The sequence below is a fragment of the Pelobates fuscus genome, chromosome 3 (assembly GCF_036172605.1).
Source record: "Pelobates fuscus isolate aPelFus1 chromosome 3, aPelFus1.pri, whole genome shotgun sequence".
Taxonomy (NCBI): Eukaryota; Metazoa; Chordata; class Amphibia; order Anura; family Pelobatidae; genus Pelobates; species Pelobates fuscus.
In genome coordinates, this window is record NC_086319.1 from 29,955,719 (window position 1) to 29,973,674 (window position 17,956).

The 17,956-nt window shown below is 48.9% G+C and overlaps 1 protein-coding gene across 1 annotated transcript in view; it reads right to left on the reverse strand.

Moving 5' to 3' along the window:
• The window catches only part of CAPZA2 (capping actin protein of muscle Z-line subunit alpha 2), a 30,101-nt gene extending 13,805 nt beyond the window's left edge, over window positions 1-16,296 (reverse strand). Inside the window, exon 1 of the mRNA XM_063446850.1 lies at window positions 16,182-16,296. Within this exon, the coding sequence (XP_063302920.1) occupies window positions 16,182-16,220 (39 nt within the window). The 5' untranslated portion in view covers window positions 16,221-16,296. The remainder of the gene's footprint in view (window positions 1-16,181) is intronic.
• Between the last annotated feature and the right edge of the window lie 1,660 nt (window positions 16,297-17,956).

Here is a 17,956-nt window from a genome sequence, read left to right on the forward strand (position 1 = left end):
CAGACCACTACAATGGGCAGAAGTGGTCTGGGTGCCTGGAGTGTCCCTTTAACCATATATTAGACAGGCAGCTAAGAAAAACTCAAATATTTAAATAATTGATCAGGCAAACTCATCTCCCTATTTCCTCCAACCATTCCAAACACTGCTTTACCGACAAAGAGGCCAATTCTTGCCTGTCCCACAAGCAGGACAGGGATGTAGCAGATTGGTGTAGCAGCGGGTTAGGGCAATCACAATTTGCTGCAGGAGGGGTTAAGGCTGCAGTAGGCACGTTGACACTCTGTGCCTTTAATGAATTGCGTACGGGTGGCATCCACTGCCTTTATTGAAGTGACTGGGGGTCTTCTTAAATCCACAGCATCCTGCCCAGGTAGGGGATATTATCGGGACACACAGTTCACGTCATCTCAATGTGTGTGCAGGTCATGACATCATCAAGAATACATGCTTGTATTGCTACAGTGCTCCTTTAAAAGGGACACTATAGTCACCAGAACAACTACAGCTTATTGAATTTGTTCTGGTGAGTAGAATCATTACCTTCAGGCTTTTTGCTGTAAACACTGTCTTTTCGGAGAAAATGCACTGTTTACATTACAGTCTAGTGATAACTTCACTGGCCACTCCTCAGTTCTCTGTTCGAGATCCTTCCTGGGTTATGGCTGCCTAAAATGCATCCAAACATTTAGTATCTCCTCCCTCTGCATGCAGACACTCAACTTTCCTCATCGAGATTCATTGATTCAATTAATCTCTATGAGGAGATGCTGATTGGCCAGGGCTGTGTTTGCATTGTGCTGGCTCTGCCCCTGATCTGTCAGTCTCAGCGAATCCTATGGGGAAGCACTGTGATTGGATCAGGCTACCACTTCTGATGATGTCAGCAGACTGCTTGTTTTTCTGAGGCAAACAGCATGCAGAGTTACAGCAAGATTTTGCTATATTTATGGAGGCATGAGGGGCCCAGGGGGCTAGATGGTGGTTTTACCACTATAGGGTCAGGAATACATGTTTGTGTTCCTGAGCCTTTAGTGATTCTTTAAGCACGTAGTCCAGGAAAAAAACAAAAAGACTATTGTGCAAACCGAATCATCTACTTCTCCTCTTTCATTCCTTAGAGAAAAGCATTTTTGTGGATTCCCAGCAATATTCCTGCTCTCTCAAGATTAAGACCAGCATCCAGATTCTCCTGAGCAAAGCCAAACTAAAATGTTAATACCACTAACCCATCCACCATGGCTCCTCCTTTGCTTACAGCATAGTCCCTCAGTTGCCTCTAACCTTAAACTACGTAACCAACTCACAAGCTAGTAAATTAAGGCATATGCCCCAGATCTCTGGAAATTAACTATAAAACACACCTGGCAACCTCAATAATTTACTAGGTAAGTTCCAGCTGTACTGGAAGAGAATAGAGTTTAAACTCCAGATTGAGGCAGTTTGGCCTAATGTTACACTCCTATATGTAGCATTTGTGTCTGGATCTTTTATATGGATAATAGCAAATGTTGGGTTTATTATTTACCAAGTAAGAAATGGAAACATTTCTAATTTCACTATTCTGCTTAAACTTGCTATTCGCTTACCAATTCATCAAAATATCAAAATTTATGGAATTTTCCTGCTAGAGGGACGTCATAAGCTTAGGAGCAGTACAAATGGGCAAAAAGTAAGAGACACACTTGGATGCCACAAAATATTGTATTTATATAGGATTTGATTTTTGTCTACTGCTGGCATCGATTTTGTCATTATTTTAAGTTGTTGTCCATCTTTGCTAATTAATAATATATATATATATAGTTCAATACAGTAAAGTATTATTTATTTTACTACATAATGGAGGGGACCATCTAGTTAGCAAGTCCAATAGGGCATTCAAAATAAAAATAGAAATTTTACTTTACATAAAATACACACAAACACTTTTTACATCAATTAAATGTATACACACAAACACACATCTAACACAGCATATCTATTTCCTGCAGCACTAGAAACCAAAACTAGCTTTTATCCCCTTTGGTTTTTAAGTCTCCATGTATGGTCATAAAGATGCACCAATGGAAAACCAAACAAGCAGCACAAAAAAAGTGCAGCTTGTGACATTCAAATGTATTTCCTTTCAAAGCAAGTTCAGAGCACCAAAGTAAATTCAACACATTTTTTTAAACTCTAGAGGTACAGAACACAGCACTGGATCGTCAACTTCAGGGATAAACCCTTGCCACACGGTTTACCCCTGAAGATAAGAAGAGGCACAGACACTCCAACAATTTAAATAATCTTAAACTGTTATGGGGGAAGAAGTGCTCATTTAATGCTGTTGTAAAAACTATCTATACGTTTATCCCCTACTCTCAAGTGACTGTGACATCACTGGGGAGCTTACCCACCGCCATTTCCCAGAATGTGTGCATACTAGCTCCTATGCGCTGGGAGAAGAACAAAAATGATACTAACTAAGAAGGCCTCACAACGTTTTGGCACTTGGCCTTTTTCAAGGGAGGATGCCATGTCTTCCTTTGAAATATGCCAAGGGTGCCGAAACCAGAGGGGGTGCGACTGCTTATTTGATATTCTTTTTAATTTTCTCCCACCATTATTTGTGAGTTTGGATTATATGTGATCTTGTTTTTTTTAAATGTATCTACCATGGCATCATTCTGTATTTGTGGATTTGTCTGAGTGATTTGCTGTCTAGATTTGCTATTTAAAGGTCTGTGTATATTGTAAATATTTTTTCTAATTATGTATGTGATTTATAAATAAATCACATTTATGTTTTTTTTTTTTTTTTTAAGGTATCCACAAAAAAAGATTATTTTTTTATTACAGTGTATTCCTGTGTCTAAAATGGATAGTGTATTCTAGACCTTGTGAGGATCAGGATTTTCATGGTGAGCCCATTATCAATAGTTTAACAATGTTGTTAATTATTGGTATTGTAGTGGTGTTTGTGTGCCCTCCCGTGTAATAATTGATATTTCTAATGTAATGCCAATAGTGAAATAAAAAAATCCATGATATGATAGCACCCATTGAAACTTCCTTTACTGTTGTCAGGAGGTAAGTTCGCATTTTAAACTAACTTGCAGACCTTACAACAGCTAACAGTGAAATTCAGTCCATAACTCCTGTAGGGAAATGGATTTTTCTGCCATAAGCCAATTTGCAAAACATATGAAAATAAAAATGTTTATACTTAATTCTGGTAGTGAAGTGGTTATGGGTTACTGTTTTAGTCTCACCGGATTTATCTGACTTTTGCATGTATATACTCCTCAAAAAGAAAAATACAGATTCACTAATTCCTACCTCCAATTAAACATAGCAATGTGAATTGGAGGAAAGGATACATAGTAGATAGACCACACTGCTTTTCATTCTGCCACTTGCATTAATGAGTATTGCAAAAAGTAACAAAACAGTAGATCTGCCATTCTAAAAGTGGTTTAGAAACTCACAACACTAAACATACTTCTTCTGCATAAACCTTGGAACCACATTACAAAACATATGTATATAATTCTTCTATAATTGTTTTTAGATCTTATACTAATAAGAAAGGTTGTTACAGTGCTTAGTGCAAATGTATTTCTGCTGATGTACTCTTCTCTGAAAGACTGCTGAAAGGCTGTAATTGAATATCCACCTACCTACAGGACAGGGAATTCCCAATTACATTATGTCATTAGGTCACAGAAGCCAGCCTTATGTAACTCTTACAACATAGTGAAATGAAAAGGGTTCTGGAGGTAGATTCAACAAAAGCGTGCTCCAGTATCACATTCAATTTTTATGGAAACATTTTTAGTGACATGTCAAGTCCCAAAACCACTATAGCGTGTGGTTATGATTCAAGGACACAATAAGGCACAATTCCTTTGGTTTTTAAAGGGACACTATAGTCACTATAATAACTTTAGCTTAATGAAGCAGTTTGATGTGTAAATCATGCCCCTGCAGTCTTAACTCCTAAATGGCAGAGCGTCGAATCACTATGTTTATGCAACCCTAGTCATACCTCCCTGCATGTGACTTACACAGCTTTCCTAAACACTTAACTATCGAATGTTTACGCTTCCTTTATTGCAAATTCTGTTAAAGGACCACTTCAGCTTAATGAAGTGGTCTGGGTGCCAGGTCCAGCTAGGGTTAACCCTTTTTTTTTTTATAAACATAGCAGTTTCAGAGAAACTGCTATGTTTATAATAGGGCTAATCCAGCCTCCAAATCCTCTAGTGGCTGTCTCACTGACAGCCGCTAGAGGTGCTTGCGTGATGCACGCAAGCATCCATAGGAAAGCATTGTAAATGCTTTCCTATGAGACCGGCTGAATGCGTGCGCAGCTCTTGCCGCGCATGCGCATTCAGCCGAAAGGGAGAATCTGAGGCGGAGAGGAGAGCTCCCCGACCGGCGCTGGAATAAAGGTAAGTTTTAACCCTTTACTCTCCCCAGAGCCCGGCGGGAGGGAGTCCCTGAGGGTGGGGGCACCCTCGGGGCACTATAGTGCCAGGAAAACGAGTATGTTTCCCTGGCACTATAGTGGTCCTTTAAATTTATAATTTCTTATTTCCTGCTCTGTTAATAGCTTGCTAGACCCTGCAGGATACTCATATATGTAATTAAAGTTCAATTTACAGAGCAGGAGATAAAAAAAAAGTTTATAATAATTTTATAACATCTAATTGAAAATTAAACCATTTTGTTTTTATGCAGGCTGTATGAATCAAAACCAGTGGCGGTGTAGCTAGGGCTGCATAAACAGAAACAAAAGTGATTTAACTCCTAAATGGCAGTGAATTGAACAGTGAGACTGAATGCATGATCAATACACTAAAACTGCTTCATTAAAAGGGATCATATAGTGCCAGGAAAACAAACCAGTTTTCCTGGCACTATAGGGTTGATCAATACACTAAAACTGCTTCATTAAAAGGGATCATATAGTGCCAGGAAAACAAACCCCCCCCCCCCCCCCCCCAGATGCAGGGTTAAAACAAGGGGGACTCTGGCACTCAGACCACTTCATTGAGCTGAAGTGGTCTGGGTGCCTATAGTGGTCCTTCAAGCTTGTTGTTTTGGAGACTACAGTGTCCCTTTAACTACTTTCAATCAGTTAGAAAGAAAAAGTCCAACCCCCCTGCTACGTGCCAGAACTATGAAAATACACACTGTAATCAAATGACCAAATCATTATATACTACTATACACTCTTTACTATATTACATAGGACAATCACATTCATATTGTAGCAAGTCATTTAAGAGGCAGCATAAATGACAGCACTGATTGAAAATGGATATACAACCTGGAAGATTACAGAACTCACCGTTTTCTGAAATGGTGCTGTAAATGCTATAATTGGATAGAGAACAATGAATGGTTTCTAAAGGTTATCCAACTGCTGCTTGTTACAAAATGTACATTAAAAGGAAACTATTGTCGCCAGAACAACTACAGATTAATGTAGTTCTGGTGAGTGTAGCCTGTCCCCGAAGGCTCTTTGATGTAAAGGCAGTGTTTACATTACAGCCTAGAGACACCTCCAGTGGGCACTGGAGGTGCTTCCTGGGGCAGTGCTGCACATGACGTTCTGGGTCTCCACGCTTTACATGGACACACTAAATGTTACCCATAGAAATGCATTGATTCTCAGCCAATCTAATGCTTACCCTATGCTTGTGTTCCTGACCCTATAGTGTTTCTTTAACTGCATTTAATCATGTTTCTTGTTTCAAATAGATTAGAAAAGGTTTTTCAGGCACTACATAATGTAGAATAACACTCCAAGCATCATAATCACAGCTACAGAGTACTAAAAGCGGGGGTCACCAGGCCACTTTATGTATCATAACCACTAGCATAACCATCTCAGCAAATGCATCATGGGGGGGGGGGGGGCAGGGGAGAGGGTGAAGTCCTGAGCACACTGCCACGCATGCGCGCGGTCGCGAGCTGAGCTGACTGACAGCTCAGCTCGCGGTCTTTACCCGCTCCCCTCCTCTGCTGCCAGGCTGGAGAGAGAAGGCGCGCACACAGTGACTTCTCTCTCCTGCACACGTCAGACGTATTTTAATTTTAATATTTTTTAGTATTTTAATACGTCTGACGTGTACAGGGCCTTTTTAGGGCCCTGCATGATAGGAAGTCCCTCTGGTGGCCGTCTGAGTGACGGCCACTGGAGGTATTCCTATCAATCAATGTAAACACTGTATTTTCTCTGAAAATACAGTGTTTACATTAGATTGCCTGCAGGGAGCTATAGATCTCCCCTGAACAAATACATTAAGCTGTAGTTGTTCAGGTGACTATAGTGTCCCTTTAATTACATTTGCTGCTCTACTAAATCCAGTAAACGCTTTAATAACTTTTACTGCTGTGAGAATGAGGAACAGGCACACAACTTCTTGAAAATATAAAAAGGAAATAATGTAAAGTTTAGAGAAACAACTTGACCCGTTTAACCCTGAATAACTTATGCAAGTCATTTAGAATCTATATAAAATAGCACAAAAAAAGAAATGCAGAGAGTGCTGCCAATAGCCGCCATCTAAATATCCAACAAATATCAGTATATTCATATTGCCACTTTGGAACAAAAGCAAACTCAAGGCACTAGAAAAAAAAATAATCAGAGGATCCACACACTTGATTACACTGGACACAATCCTTGAATAATAATAAAAAAAAAAATTAAAACAATTAATGAACACTTGCAACCAAAAAGCCTGTACACATGCATGGGAATTATGTTCTGGCAGAACCTGGACACCGATTAGCATCTGCAAATTACCAAGAGGCTTGGGAACACCCATGCTGCCCCTGGCACTACATGCAAAGAATGCAATAGGGTCAATTGAGGACTCTTAAAAGAAACATTGGGAACATTCGGCCTCTGAGGCTTCATGGACAGGGATACAAGGGTCCATAACAGTTCTCGGAGGATACAATGTGACAATTTACCACCTACCATAATGTAAACATCAACTCAATTAGACAGCTGGTTTAAAGGGACGCTATAGTCACCCAGACCACTTCATCTCATTGAAGTGGTCTGGGTGCAGTGTTCCTGTCCCACTTAGTCCTCTGCTTGAGGACATCCAGCATCAGTGAAATCCCCATAAGAAAGCATTAGAAAGGACCTAATACGCTTTTGTCGATCACCTCGCACGAGCATTAGCCCTTCCCCCTTCAGTGCAAAACGCCAAGGGACATCATTGCTGGAGACAGGCAAGTGTTAAAAAATTTTTTTTAACGAGGAAGGGGGTGGAGGGGACCAGAGGATTTGAATTATTAACACTATAGAATCCCTTTAAAGGACCACTATAGTGCCAGGAAAACATACTCGTTTTCCTGGCACTATAGGGTCTCTATGCCCCCCCCCCCCCCCACCACCGGGCTCTAGGGGGTGGAAGGGGTTAAATCTTACCTGTTTTCCCCCGCCGGGCTCCCTCGACGCGGGGAACTCTCCTCCTCATTTTCGCCTTCATCGACTAAATGCGCGCGCAGCCAGTCCATAGGAAAGCATTCTCAATGCTTTCCTATGGACGCTGGCGTCTTCTCACTGTGAAAATCACAGTGAGAAGTGCGGAAGCGCCTCTAGCGGCTGTCAATGAGACAGCCATTAGAGGCTTGATTAACCCAAAGGTAAACATAGCAGTTTCTCTGAAACTGCTATGTTTAAAGCAGAAAGGGTTAATCCTAGATGGACCTGGCACCCAGACCTCTTCATTAAGCTTGGTGCCTACAGTGGTCCTTTAACAATAAAATACAGCACTGGTAGAAAAACAAGTTCAATGATAACCTCAGTTCAATAAAAAGCAATAAGTGAGAAATATAGAAAAGGAGATGGTTAAGATTACATAAAAAGGACTCACCATGCCAACAACAAGGAATGTTCCATCTACAAATACAATCCACATGGAAATCCTCAGAAGTACATTATATACACAGGTGAGAATAGTAAAGTAAAAGCATCCGGGTGAAAATTTGCTTAGAGTATTTGCAGTGGTTTGTGTCTTAAGAGTAAATTTAAGAAGTTACAATTGTTCTTTACAGTAACACTCCAGGTGTGACATCCATAATAATGACTCCAAACACCATAACCACAACAGAATGCGGTAATACTTATGGTACCCGGAGTGCACCCCCATCTAAGGAGTCAAATCCTTTGCTGGTGCATTTGCTCAGTGGGTAATGCCCAAGCTGCAATATATCAGAAGAATCTCCCAGCAGAACCAGAACTCAATACTTATGAAGTCAATAAAACCAGTAGCACCAAGTTGGGTGATACAGCACTTTGACACCAATGTGTACTTGGAAGTTCAGGATGACAATTATCTTTCCTGCTAAATTCTTTGATGCCATTATGCATAGCAAACAACACTTTACAGGGTTACTCCAAGCACCATTACCATTTCAGTGATTTTAAGTGTTCATGGTGCCAGGAGTTAGTATGTGCAGTGTTTCGCTATGAAACAATGCACAGCTTCCGCAGAAGGTAGAAGTGCGTTACCAGACCATCAAATAGCTTTGGAGCCGAGCTGAGACACTGGTAATGAGGAAAAATGTTGGTAAAAAGTTTTCCCCACTAGCAGGAAACCAGAGCAGGGTACTCATGGAGAGCTGCAGTGGCTATGATGCTTTGGGTGACCATTTATTGTTTTGCAGAGTCACATTTTAAAGCAATGGGAATCATTGCACAATGGAATTGCATGTAGAGGCATACAGGGGTATGATGACAGACAACTTCAATATAAGGGCTCAACAAATTCCAGAAGTCAAATCACTGTGACAACTAAAACTCACTGTCTGCATGCAGGTTTGAAGGCCTGTAATAACCGCTGCGGCACAATGTTGAAGGCTATCCTGCCCCCAAGCATTTTCCATCTGCCACTGCTGCCTAGATAAGTAATGAATGACTGTGTTCAATACAATAGGCTATAGGGGGCATGGTGGCCTTATAATGTAGCAAAATATGAGTTTTAAAGAAGAAATACTGATACTGATCCTCTATCCCATCTCTGCGCCGCAATATAACACAGGGTTTATACCCAGTGAATTGACAACCGTATCAACATATTTATACCAAAAAATAGAATGGAATCAATGCTGCTATATTGGCTTAACATTTGTGTTTCAGATATCAATGCTCTGTTTGGCAAATAGACCCCAAATATACTCTTAAAAGTATTACATAAAGGCGAGGTTTCCATATATTAATATTAGTGGTTTCAGGCAAAGATAAGCAGGCTTGGGAAAGCGGTTTACTGGTTGTATGTCACAGAAACTTCCTGCTCGGTAAATACTGAAATTTAGTTAGCATTGATACACTATGTGTAGCTCTGCGGGCTGTGCATTCAATATCCAACCTTCTTCTAGGGAGCAGGCATTCTACATATGCATTTTCCACATAAAATTGTAAATGTATGTTTCAGCAATGTCTTTCTGTTTAACCCCTTAAGGACACATGACATGTGTGACATGTCATGATTCCCTTTTATTGCAGAAGTTTGGTCCTTAAGGGGTTAAACAGCACAATACCCAAGCAATTTTCCCAGTGCCAAGAATAGTCATCACTTTCTCTTTCTATCTTCAACCAATGGAACGACAGTACATTCAACCAAAAAAGGAATGTATGGAGAGATTGTCTCAGTATGAACAAAATGCCACACTTCTAAGCACAGTGATTATGATTTAAAATTGGAGCATGAATTTGATATGCTGGCCATCATGAAGATCATTGTGACTCAATAGTGACCAACCCAATATTTATTTTGCCTATTTTATCTAATTAATAATAAACATAACACTGCTATGCAGACAATGGTATAAAAGTTGAAAAATTTCAAAAGAAGGGAAAAGAAGGAACCAGCATACCTTTTAACAATCACATGCTATGGTCTGATGTTTAGCTTTTTAAATTATTATTGTGACTACAGAAAGTACCTGCGTGAACAGGAAAAGCAAGAGATTGTCTTTCTGACGTCAAGGTATGCTCTTATCTGTAACCAGCAATAAATGTCATACATTCTACTACTATTTGGGATAAAATGTACAAACCAGATAAACTCACACATTGCTTCCCTAGCTAGGGTTGGTTCTGGGCCACACAGGAAGTGACAAGTTGCTAGGTGTGGTGCTGGGGGCTTTGAGCTGGTATGGGAGTGTTCCTGTATGTTGCCTAAAAATGCAGAGAATAGAAAACCTAAGGGACAATTCTGTGAACATGGGAGATGGTATTTAGGAATAGCTGTAGAGTCCCTGGGTATATGTGGGGGAATTATATGCTGTCTCAGGATCACAGTGGTGACTGTTAACTAGGGATAGGACTGGGCTACATTTTTGCAGGGGGGGGGGGGGGGGGAGAGGAGGGATTTGGTATATCCATTCAGTCTTGGACACAAGGAATGTGATGTTTACTAGTGGCAGGCTCTGGGTATATCACAAGCTATCAGGGCACATGGGAAGTGACAGCCTGGTATTGAGGTCTCTGACGGACCTCTTACTGTGTGTGATGGGGTACTCCCTATAGTTTTAGCCTACATGGAAAGTGACAGTCTTGCGAAAGGGCTATGTGGCATGCCTTGATTAATATGGGGATGCTTCCTGAACATTTAATTACATAGCATGTGGCAGCTTGGTACAGAGGGCACCTAAAGTGGTATGGGGTAACTCCCTGTAATTTCAGGCTATATGGGAAGTGACAGCTTAGCAAAGGTAATATCTGTGGGGTTTCTGGGTTGGTATGGTAATGCTCCCTGAAGTTTCAGGCTCTGTGGAAACGTATCGTTTAATACAGTGTATCTCTGTGGGGCCCCTGTACAAGTACTTAATGCTCCGAGCAGCTTCAGGATATAAGAAAATTGAAAGCTTGGTACTGGGGTCTCTGTGGGGCCCCTGGACTGATTTGAGGGGATATCCTCAGAAACAAAAAGTGACAGCTCTCTAAGGCAATGGCCAGGTGTTGATACCCCCTGAAGTCCCAGGTTACACAGGAAATGACAGTCTGCCTTTGCACAGCATGGGGCCCCTGGCAGTGTTATTACCCAGCTGCCACCCCCCCGGCAGTGTTATTTCCCAGCTGCCACCCCCCCGGGCAGTGTTATTTCCCAGCTGCCACCCCCCCGGGCAGTGTTATTTCCCAGCTGCCACCCCCCCGGCAGTGTTATTTCCCAGCTGCCACCCCCCCCGGCAGTGTTATTTCCCAGCTGCCACCCCCCCCGGCAGTGTTATTTCCCAGCTGCCACCCCCCCTGGCAGTGTTATTTCCCAGCTGCCACCCCCCCTGGCAGTGTTATTTCCCAGCTGCCACCCCCCCTGGCAGTGTTATTACCCAGCTGCCCCCACCCCGGCAGTGTTATTACCCAGCTGCCCCCTTCCCTTGGCCTGGCAGTGTTATTACCCAGCTGCCGCCCCCCCCCCCCCCCCCCCGGAAGTGTTATTACCCAGATGCCCCCCCCCTGGCCTGGCAATGTTATTACCCAGCTGCCCCCCGCACCCCCTCTTGCCTGGCAGTGTTATTACCCAGTTCCCCCCCGGACTGGCAGTGTTATTACCCAGTTACCCCCCGCACCCCCTCTTGCCTGGCAGTGTTATTACCCAGTTCCCCCCCGGACTGGCAGTGTTATTACCCAGTCGTCGTCACCCCCCGCCTGGCAGTGTTATTACCCAGCTCCCCCCCCCGGCAGTGTTATTACCCAGCTCCCCCCCCCCGGTAGTGTTATTACCCAGCTGCCCCCCCCCCAGTAGTGTTATTACCCAGCTGCCCCCCCCCCCCAGTAGTGTTATTACCCAGCTGCCCCCCCCCAGTAGTGTTATTACCCAGCTGCCCCCCCCCCAGTAGTGTTATTACCCAGCTGCCCCCCCCCCAGTAGTGTTATTACCCAGCTGCCCCCCCCAGTAGTGTTATTACCCAGCTGCCCCCCCCCAGTAGTGTTATTACCCAGCTGCCCCCCCCCCAGTAGTGTTATTACCCAGCTGCCCCCCCCAGTAGTGTTATTACCCAGCTGCCCCCCCCCAGTAGTGTTATTACCCAGCTGCCCCCCCCAGTAGTGTTATTACCCAGCTGCCCCCCCCAGTAGTGTTATTACCCAGCTGCCCCCCCCAGTAGTGTTATTACCCAGCTGCCCCCCCCGGTAGTGTTATTACCCAGCTGCCCCCCCCGGTAGTGTTATTACCCAGCTGCCCCCCCCCGGTAGTGTTATTACCCAGCTGCCCCCCCCGGTAGTGTTATTACCCAGCTGCCCCCCCGGTAGTGTTATTACCCAGCTGCCCCCCCCCGGTAGTGTTATTACCCAGCTGCCGCCCCCGGGCTGGCAGTGTTATTACCCAGCTCCCCCCGGTAGTGTTATTACCCAGCTGCCCCCCCCGCCTGGCAGTGTTATTACCCAGCTCCCCCCCGGCAGTGTTAATACCCAGCTGCCCCCCCCCTGGTAGTGTTATTACCCAGCTGCCCCCCCCCCGGCCTGGCAGTATTATTACCCAGCCCCCCCCGCCCGGCCTGGCAGTGTTATTACCCAGCTTCCCCCCCCCCGCCTGGCAGTGTTCTTACCCAGCTCCCCCCCCCCGGCCTGGCAGTGTTATTACCCAGCTCCCCCCCCGGCCTGGCAGTGTTATTACCCAGCTCCCCCCCCCCCCGGCCTGGCAGTGTTATTACCCGGCTCCCCCCCCCCCCCCCGGCCTGGCAGTGTTATTACCCGGCTCCCCCCCCCCCGCCTGGCAGTGTTATTACCCGGCTCCCCCCCCCCCGGCCTGGCAGTGTTATTACCCGGCTCCCCCCCCCCCCCGGCCTGGCAGTGTTATTACCCGGCTCCCCCCCACCCCCGGCCTGGCAGTGTTATTACCCGGCTCCCCCCCACCCCTGGCCTGGCAGTGTTATTACCCAGCTCCCCCCCCTGGCCTGGCAGTGTTATTACCCAGCTCCCCGCCCCTGGCCTGGCAGTGTTATTACCCAGCTCCCCCCCCCGGCCGTGTTATTACCCAGCTCCCCCCCCCCTGGCCGTGTTATTACCCAGCTCCCCCCCCGGCAGTGTTATTACCCAGCTCCCCCCCCGGCAGTGTTATTACCCAGCTCCCCCCCCGGCAGTGTTATTACCCAGCTCCCCCCGCCTGGCAGTGTTATTACTCAGCTCCCCCCGCCTGGCAGTGTTATTACTCAGCTCCCCCCGCCTGGCAGTGTTATTACTCAGCTCCCCCCGCCTGGCAGTGTTATTACTCAGCTCCCCCCGCCTGGCAGTGTTATTACTCAGCTCCCCCCGCCTGGCAGTGTTATTACTCAGCTCCCCCCGCCTGGCAGTGTTATTACTCAGCTCCCCCCGCCTGGCAGTGTTATTACTCAGCTCCCCCCGCCTGGCAGTGTTATTACTCAGCTCCCCCCGCCTGGCAGTGTTATTACTCAGCTCCCCCCGCCTGGCAGTGTTATTACTCAGCTCCCCCCGCCTGGCAGTGTTATTACTCAGCTCCCCCCGCCTGGCAGTGTTATTACTCAGCTCCCCCCGCCTGGCAGTGTTATTACTCAGCTCCCCCGCCTGGCAGTGTTATTACTCAGCTCCCCCCGCCTGGCAGTGTTATTACTCAGCTCCCCCCGCCTGGCAGTGTTATTACTCAGCTCCCCCCGCCTGGCAGTGTTATTACTCAGCTCCCCCCCTGGCAGTGTTATTACTCAGCTCCCCCCGCCTGGCAGTGTTATTACTCAGCTCCCCCCGCCTGGCAGTGTTATTACTCAGCTCCCCCCGCCTGGCAGTGTTATTACTCAGCTCCCCCCGCCTGGCAGTGTTATTACTCAGCTCCCCCCGCCTGGCAGTGTTATTACCCAGCTCCCCCCCTGGCAGTGTTATTACCCAGCTCCCCCCCCCCCTGGCAGTGTTATTACCCAGCTCCCCCCCCTGGCAGTGTTATTGCCCAGCTCCCCCCCCTGGCAGTGTTATTGCCCAGCTCCCCCCCCGGCAGTGTTATTACCCAGCTCCCCCCCCCCTGGCAGTGTTATTGCCCAGCTCCCCCCTGGCAGTGTTATTGCCCAGCTCCCCCCCCGGCAGTGTTATTACCCAGCTCCCCCCCCTGGCAGTGTTATTACCCAGCTCCCCCCCTGGCAGTGTTATTACCCAGCTCCCCCCCCCTGGCAGTGTTATTGCCCAGCTCCCCCCCCTGGCAGTGTTATTACCCAGCTCCCCCCCCTGGCAGTGTTATTACCCAGCTCCCCCCCCGGCCGTGTTATTAGCCAGCTCCCCCCGCCTGGCAGTGTTATTACCCAGCTCCCCCCCCTGGCAGTGTTATTACCCAGCTCCCCCCCTGGCAGTGTTATTACCCAGCTCCCCACCTGGCAGTGTTATTACCCAGCTCCCCACCTGGCAGTGTTATTACCCAGCTCCCCCCTCGGCAGTGTTATTACCCAGCTCCCCCCCCCCCTGGCAGTGTTATTACCCAGCTCCCCCCCGGCAGTGTTATTACCCAGCTCCCCCCCCCCCCCCTGGCAGTGTTATTACCCAGCTCCCCCCCCCCCCCCCGGCAGTGTTATTACCCAGCTCCCCCCCCCCCCCCCGGCAGTGTTATTACCCAGCTCCCCCCCTGGCAGTGTTATTACCCAGCTCCCCCCCCTAGCAGTGTTATTACCCAGCTCCCCCCCCCCCTGGCAGTGTTATTACCCAGCTCCCCCCCCTGGCAGTGTTATTACCCAGCTCCCCCCCCGGCAGTGTTATTACCCAGCTCCCCCCCCTGGCAGTGTTATTACCCAGCTCCCCCCCCTGGCAGTGTTATTACCCAGCTCCCCCCCCTGGCAGTGTTATTGCCCAGCTCCCCCCCCGGCAGTGTTATTACCCAGCTCCCCCCCCTGGCAGTGTTATTACCCAGCTCCCCCCCTGGCAGTGTTATTGCCCAGCTCCCCCCCCGGCAGTGTTATTACCCAGCTCCCCCCCCCCCTGGCAGTGTTATTACCCAGCTCCCCCCCCTGGCAGTGTTATTACCCAGCTCCCCCCCCTGGCAGTGTTATTACCCAGCTCCCCCCCTGGCAGTGTTATTACCCAGCTCCCCCCCCTGGCAGTGTTATTGCCCAGCTCCCCCCCCTGGCAGTGTTATTGCCCAGCTCCCCCCCCTGGCAGTGTTATTGCCCAGCTCCCCCCCCTGGCAGTGTTATTGCCCAGCTCCCCCCCCTGGCAGTGTTATTGCCCAGCTCCCCCCCCTGGCAGTGTTATTACCCAGCTCCCCCCCCTGGCAGTGTTATTACCCAGCTCCCCCCCTGGCAGTGTTATTACCCAGCTCCCCCACCTGGCAGTGTTATTGCCCAGCTCCCCCCCCTGGCAGTGTTATTACCCAGCTCCCCCCCCCCCCGGCAGTGTTATTACCCAGCTCCCCCCCCCTGGCAGTGTTATTGCCCAGCTCCCCCCCCCCCCCCGGCAGTGTTATTACCCAGCTCCCCCCCCCTGGCAGTGTTATTACCCAGCTCCCCCCCCCCCCGGCAGTGTTATTACCCAGCTCCCCCCCCGGCAGTGTTATTACCCAGCTCCCCCCCCCTGGCAGTGTTATTGCCCAGCTCCCCCCCTGGCAGTGTTATTACCCAGCTCCCCCCCCGGCCGTGTTATTAGCCAGCTCCCCCCGCCTGGCAGTGTTATTACCCAGCTCCCCCCCCTGGCAGTGTTATTACCCAGCTCCCCCCCTGGCAGTGTTATTACCCAGCTCCCCCCCTGGCAGTGTTATTACCCAGCTCCCCCCCTGGCAGTGTTATTACCCAGCTCCCCCCCTGGCAGTGTTATTACCCAGCTCCCCCCCGGCAGTGTTATTACCCAGCTCCCCCCCCTGGCAGTGTTATTACCCAGCTCCCCCCCTGGCAGTGTTATTACCCAGCTCCCCCCCTGGCAGTGTTATTACCCAGCTCCCCCCCTGGCAGTGTTATTACCCAGCTCCCCCCGGTTCCTATTTTGGTTCTCGGGCCGTACATGGACAGCTCACACAGGAGGAGGAAGCACGGTGTTGCTCCGGCCACTCCCTAGCAGTATACCGCCCTCAACCTGGGGGCCCCTAACCTGCGGAGACCAATAATCTGCGGGGGGGAGCCCCCCGATTAACCCTGACATCCCCCGCCCCCGGCCATGAATGGTATAATCCAAGCCCCCCATTCCATATAAATACTGCGGTCCGGATACGAGGCAGAGGAGATGATCGCCACAGGCACTCACTCACCTTCTCCTCGTCGGACAGCTGCTCCTCCACATCCGCCATCTTCTTCACCCCCTCTTTTCCTGGCGTCTGGACGGGCTGCGCGCGCTCCCAGGCGGGCGTGACGTCAGGACGCGAGTGCACGGGGCTGGGAGGGGCTGCGAGGGCGCGCGCACGGGGCAGGGCGGGGCTGCGAGTGCGGGCGGGCGCACGGGGCAGGGCGGGGCTGCGAGTGCGGGCGGGCGCACGGGGCTGGGGCAGGGAGAGGCTGCGAGGACGCGCGCACGGGGCAGGGAGGGGCTGCGCTGGCGGGCGCGCGCACGGGGCTAGGGCAGGAAGGGGCTGGGAGTGATGGCGCGCGCGCCTGTGAGGGCTGGGCAAGGCGAAACCGGTGTGACAGCGCGCGCTCACTGGGCTGTCAATCATTCATTCTCCACACAGGCACTCTGACCTGTGACGTCATAGCTGTAACCCCCCCCCCCCACTCTCTCCCTCCCCAGCTCTAATTATTATTATTAGTATTATTATTATATGTTCAATAAATATTCCGATATAACAGTATGCAGACACACCATGGTTATTTGGTCACTGTTTCTGCATGCTGGTGGACAGTGCATGAAAAGTGCTGATGGTATTCACCAGTCACCCAGCACAGCAATTAAAGTGTTTCTCCAACCACAAAAACTTAAAAAAACACTGTTTTTGGGTAGACTGAGTCTTCCTGTGCAGACCTCACTGCCCCCAGAAACAAACAAAATAATAATAATAATCAGCTCTGAAGCCAAGCCCCATCCTCCTCAATTGACATCACCCCCATGAGGTGCACAGGGGAGAGGGGAGAACAAGGTGGCATTGGGGTGCTATACCCCCTTTGTCTGTCTGGCGTCTGCTTGCTATGCATGTTGGCGTCAGCCGCTATAATTACACAGGATTCACATTAGCGGTGCTCTTGTTTGGGTTTGCTAATGGCGCTCCAGTGACGCTTGTTTGGGCTCGCTAATGGTGCCCCAGTGACGCTTGTTTGGGCTCGCTAACGGCGCCCCAGTGACACTTGTTTGGGCTCGCTAATGGCGCCCCAGTGACGTTTGGGTTTGCTAATGGCGCTCCAGTGACGTTTGTTTGGGCTTGCTAATGGCGCCCCAGTGAAGCTTGTTTGGGCTCGCTAATGGCGCCCCAGTGACGCTTGTTTGGGCTCGCTAATGGCGCTCCAGTGACGTTTGTTTGGGCTCGCTAATTGCGCCCCAGTGAAGCTTGTTTGGGCTCGCTAATGGCGCCCCAGTGACGTTTGTTTGGGCTCGCTAATTGCGCCCCAGTGACGTTTGTTTGGGCTCGCTAATTGCGCCCCAGTGAAGCTTGTGTGGGCTCACTAATGGTGCCCCAGTGACGCTTGTTTGGGCTCGCTAATGGCGCTCCAGTGCCGCTTGTTTGGGCTCGCTAATGGCGCCCCCGTGACGCTTGTTTGGGCTCGCTAATGGCGCTCCAGTGACGCTTGTTTGGGCTCGCTAATTGCGCCCCAGTGACGCTTGTTTGGGCTCGCTAATGGCACTCCAGTGACATTTGTTTGGGATCGCTAATTGCACCCCAGTGACGCTTGTTTGGGCTCGCTAATGGCGCTCCAGTGACGCTTGTTTGGGCTCGCTAATTGCGCCCCAGTGACGCTTGTTTGGGCTCGCTAATGGTGCCCCAGTGACGCTTGTTTGGGCTCGCTAATGGCGCTCCAGTGACATTTGTTTGGGCTCGCTAATGGCGCTCCAGTGACGTTTGTTTGGGATCGCTAATTGCACCCCAGTGACGCTTGT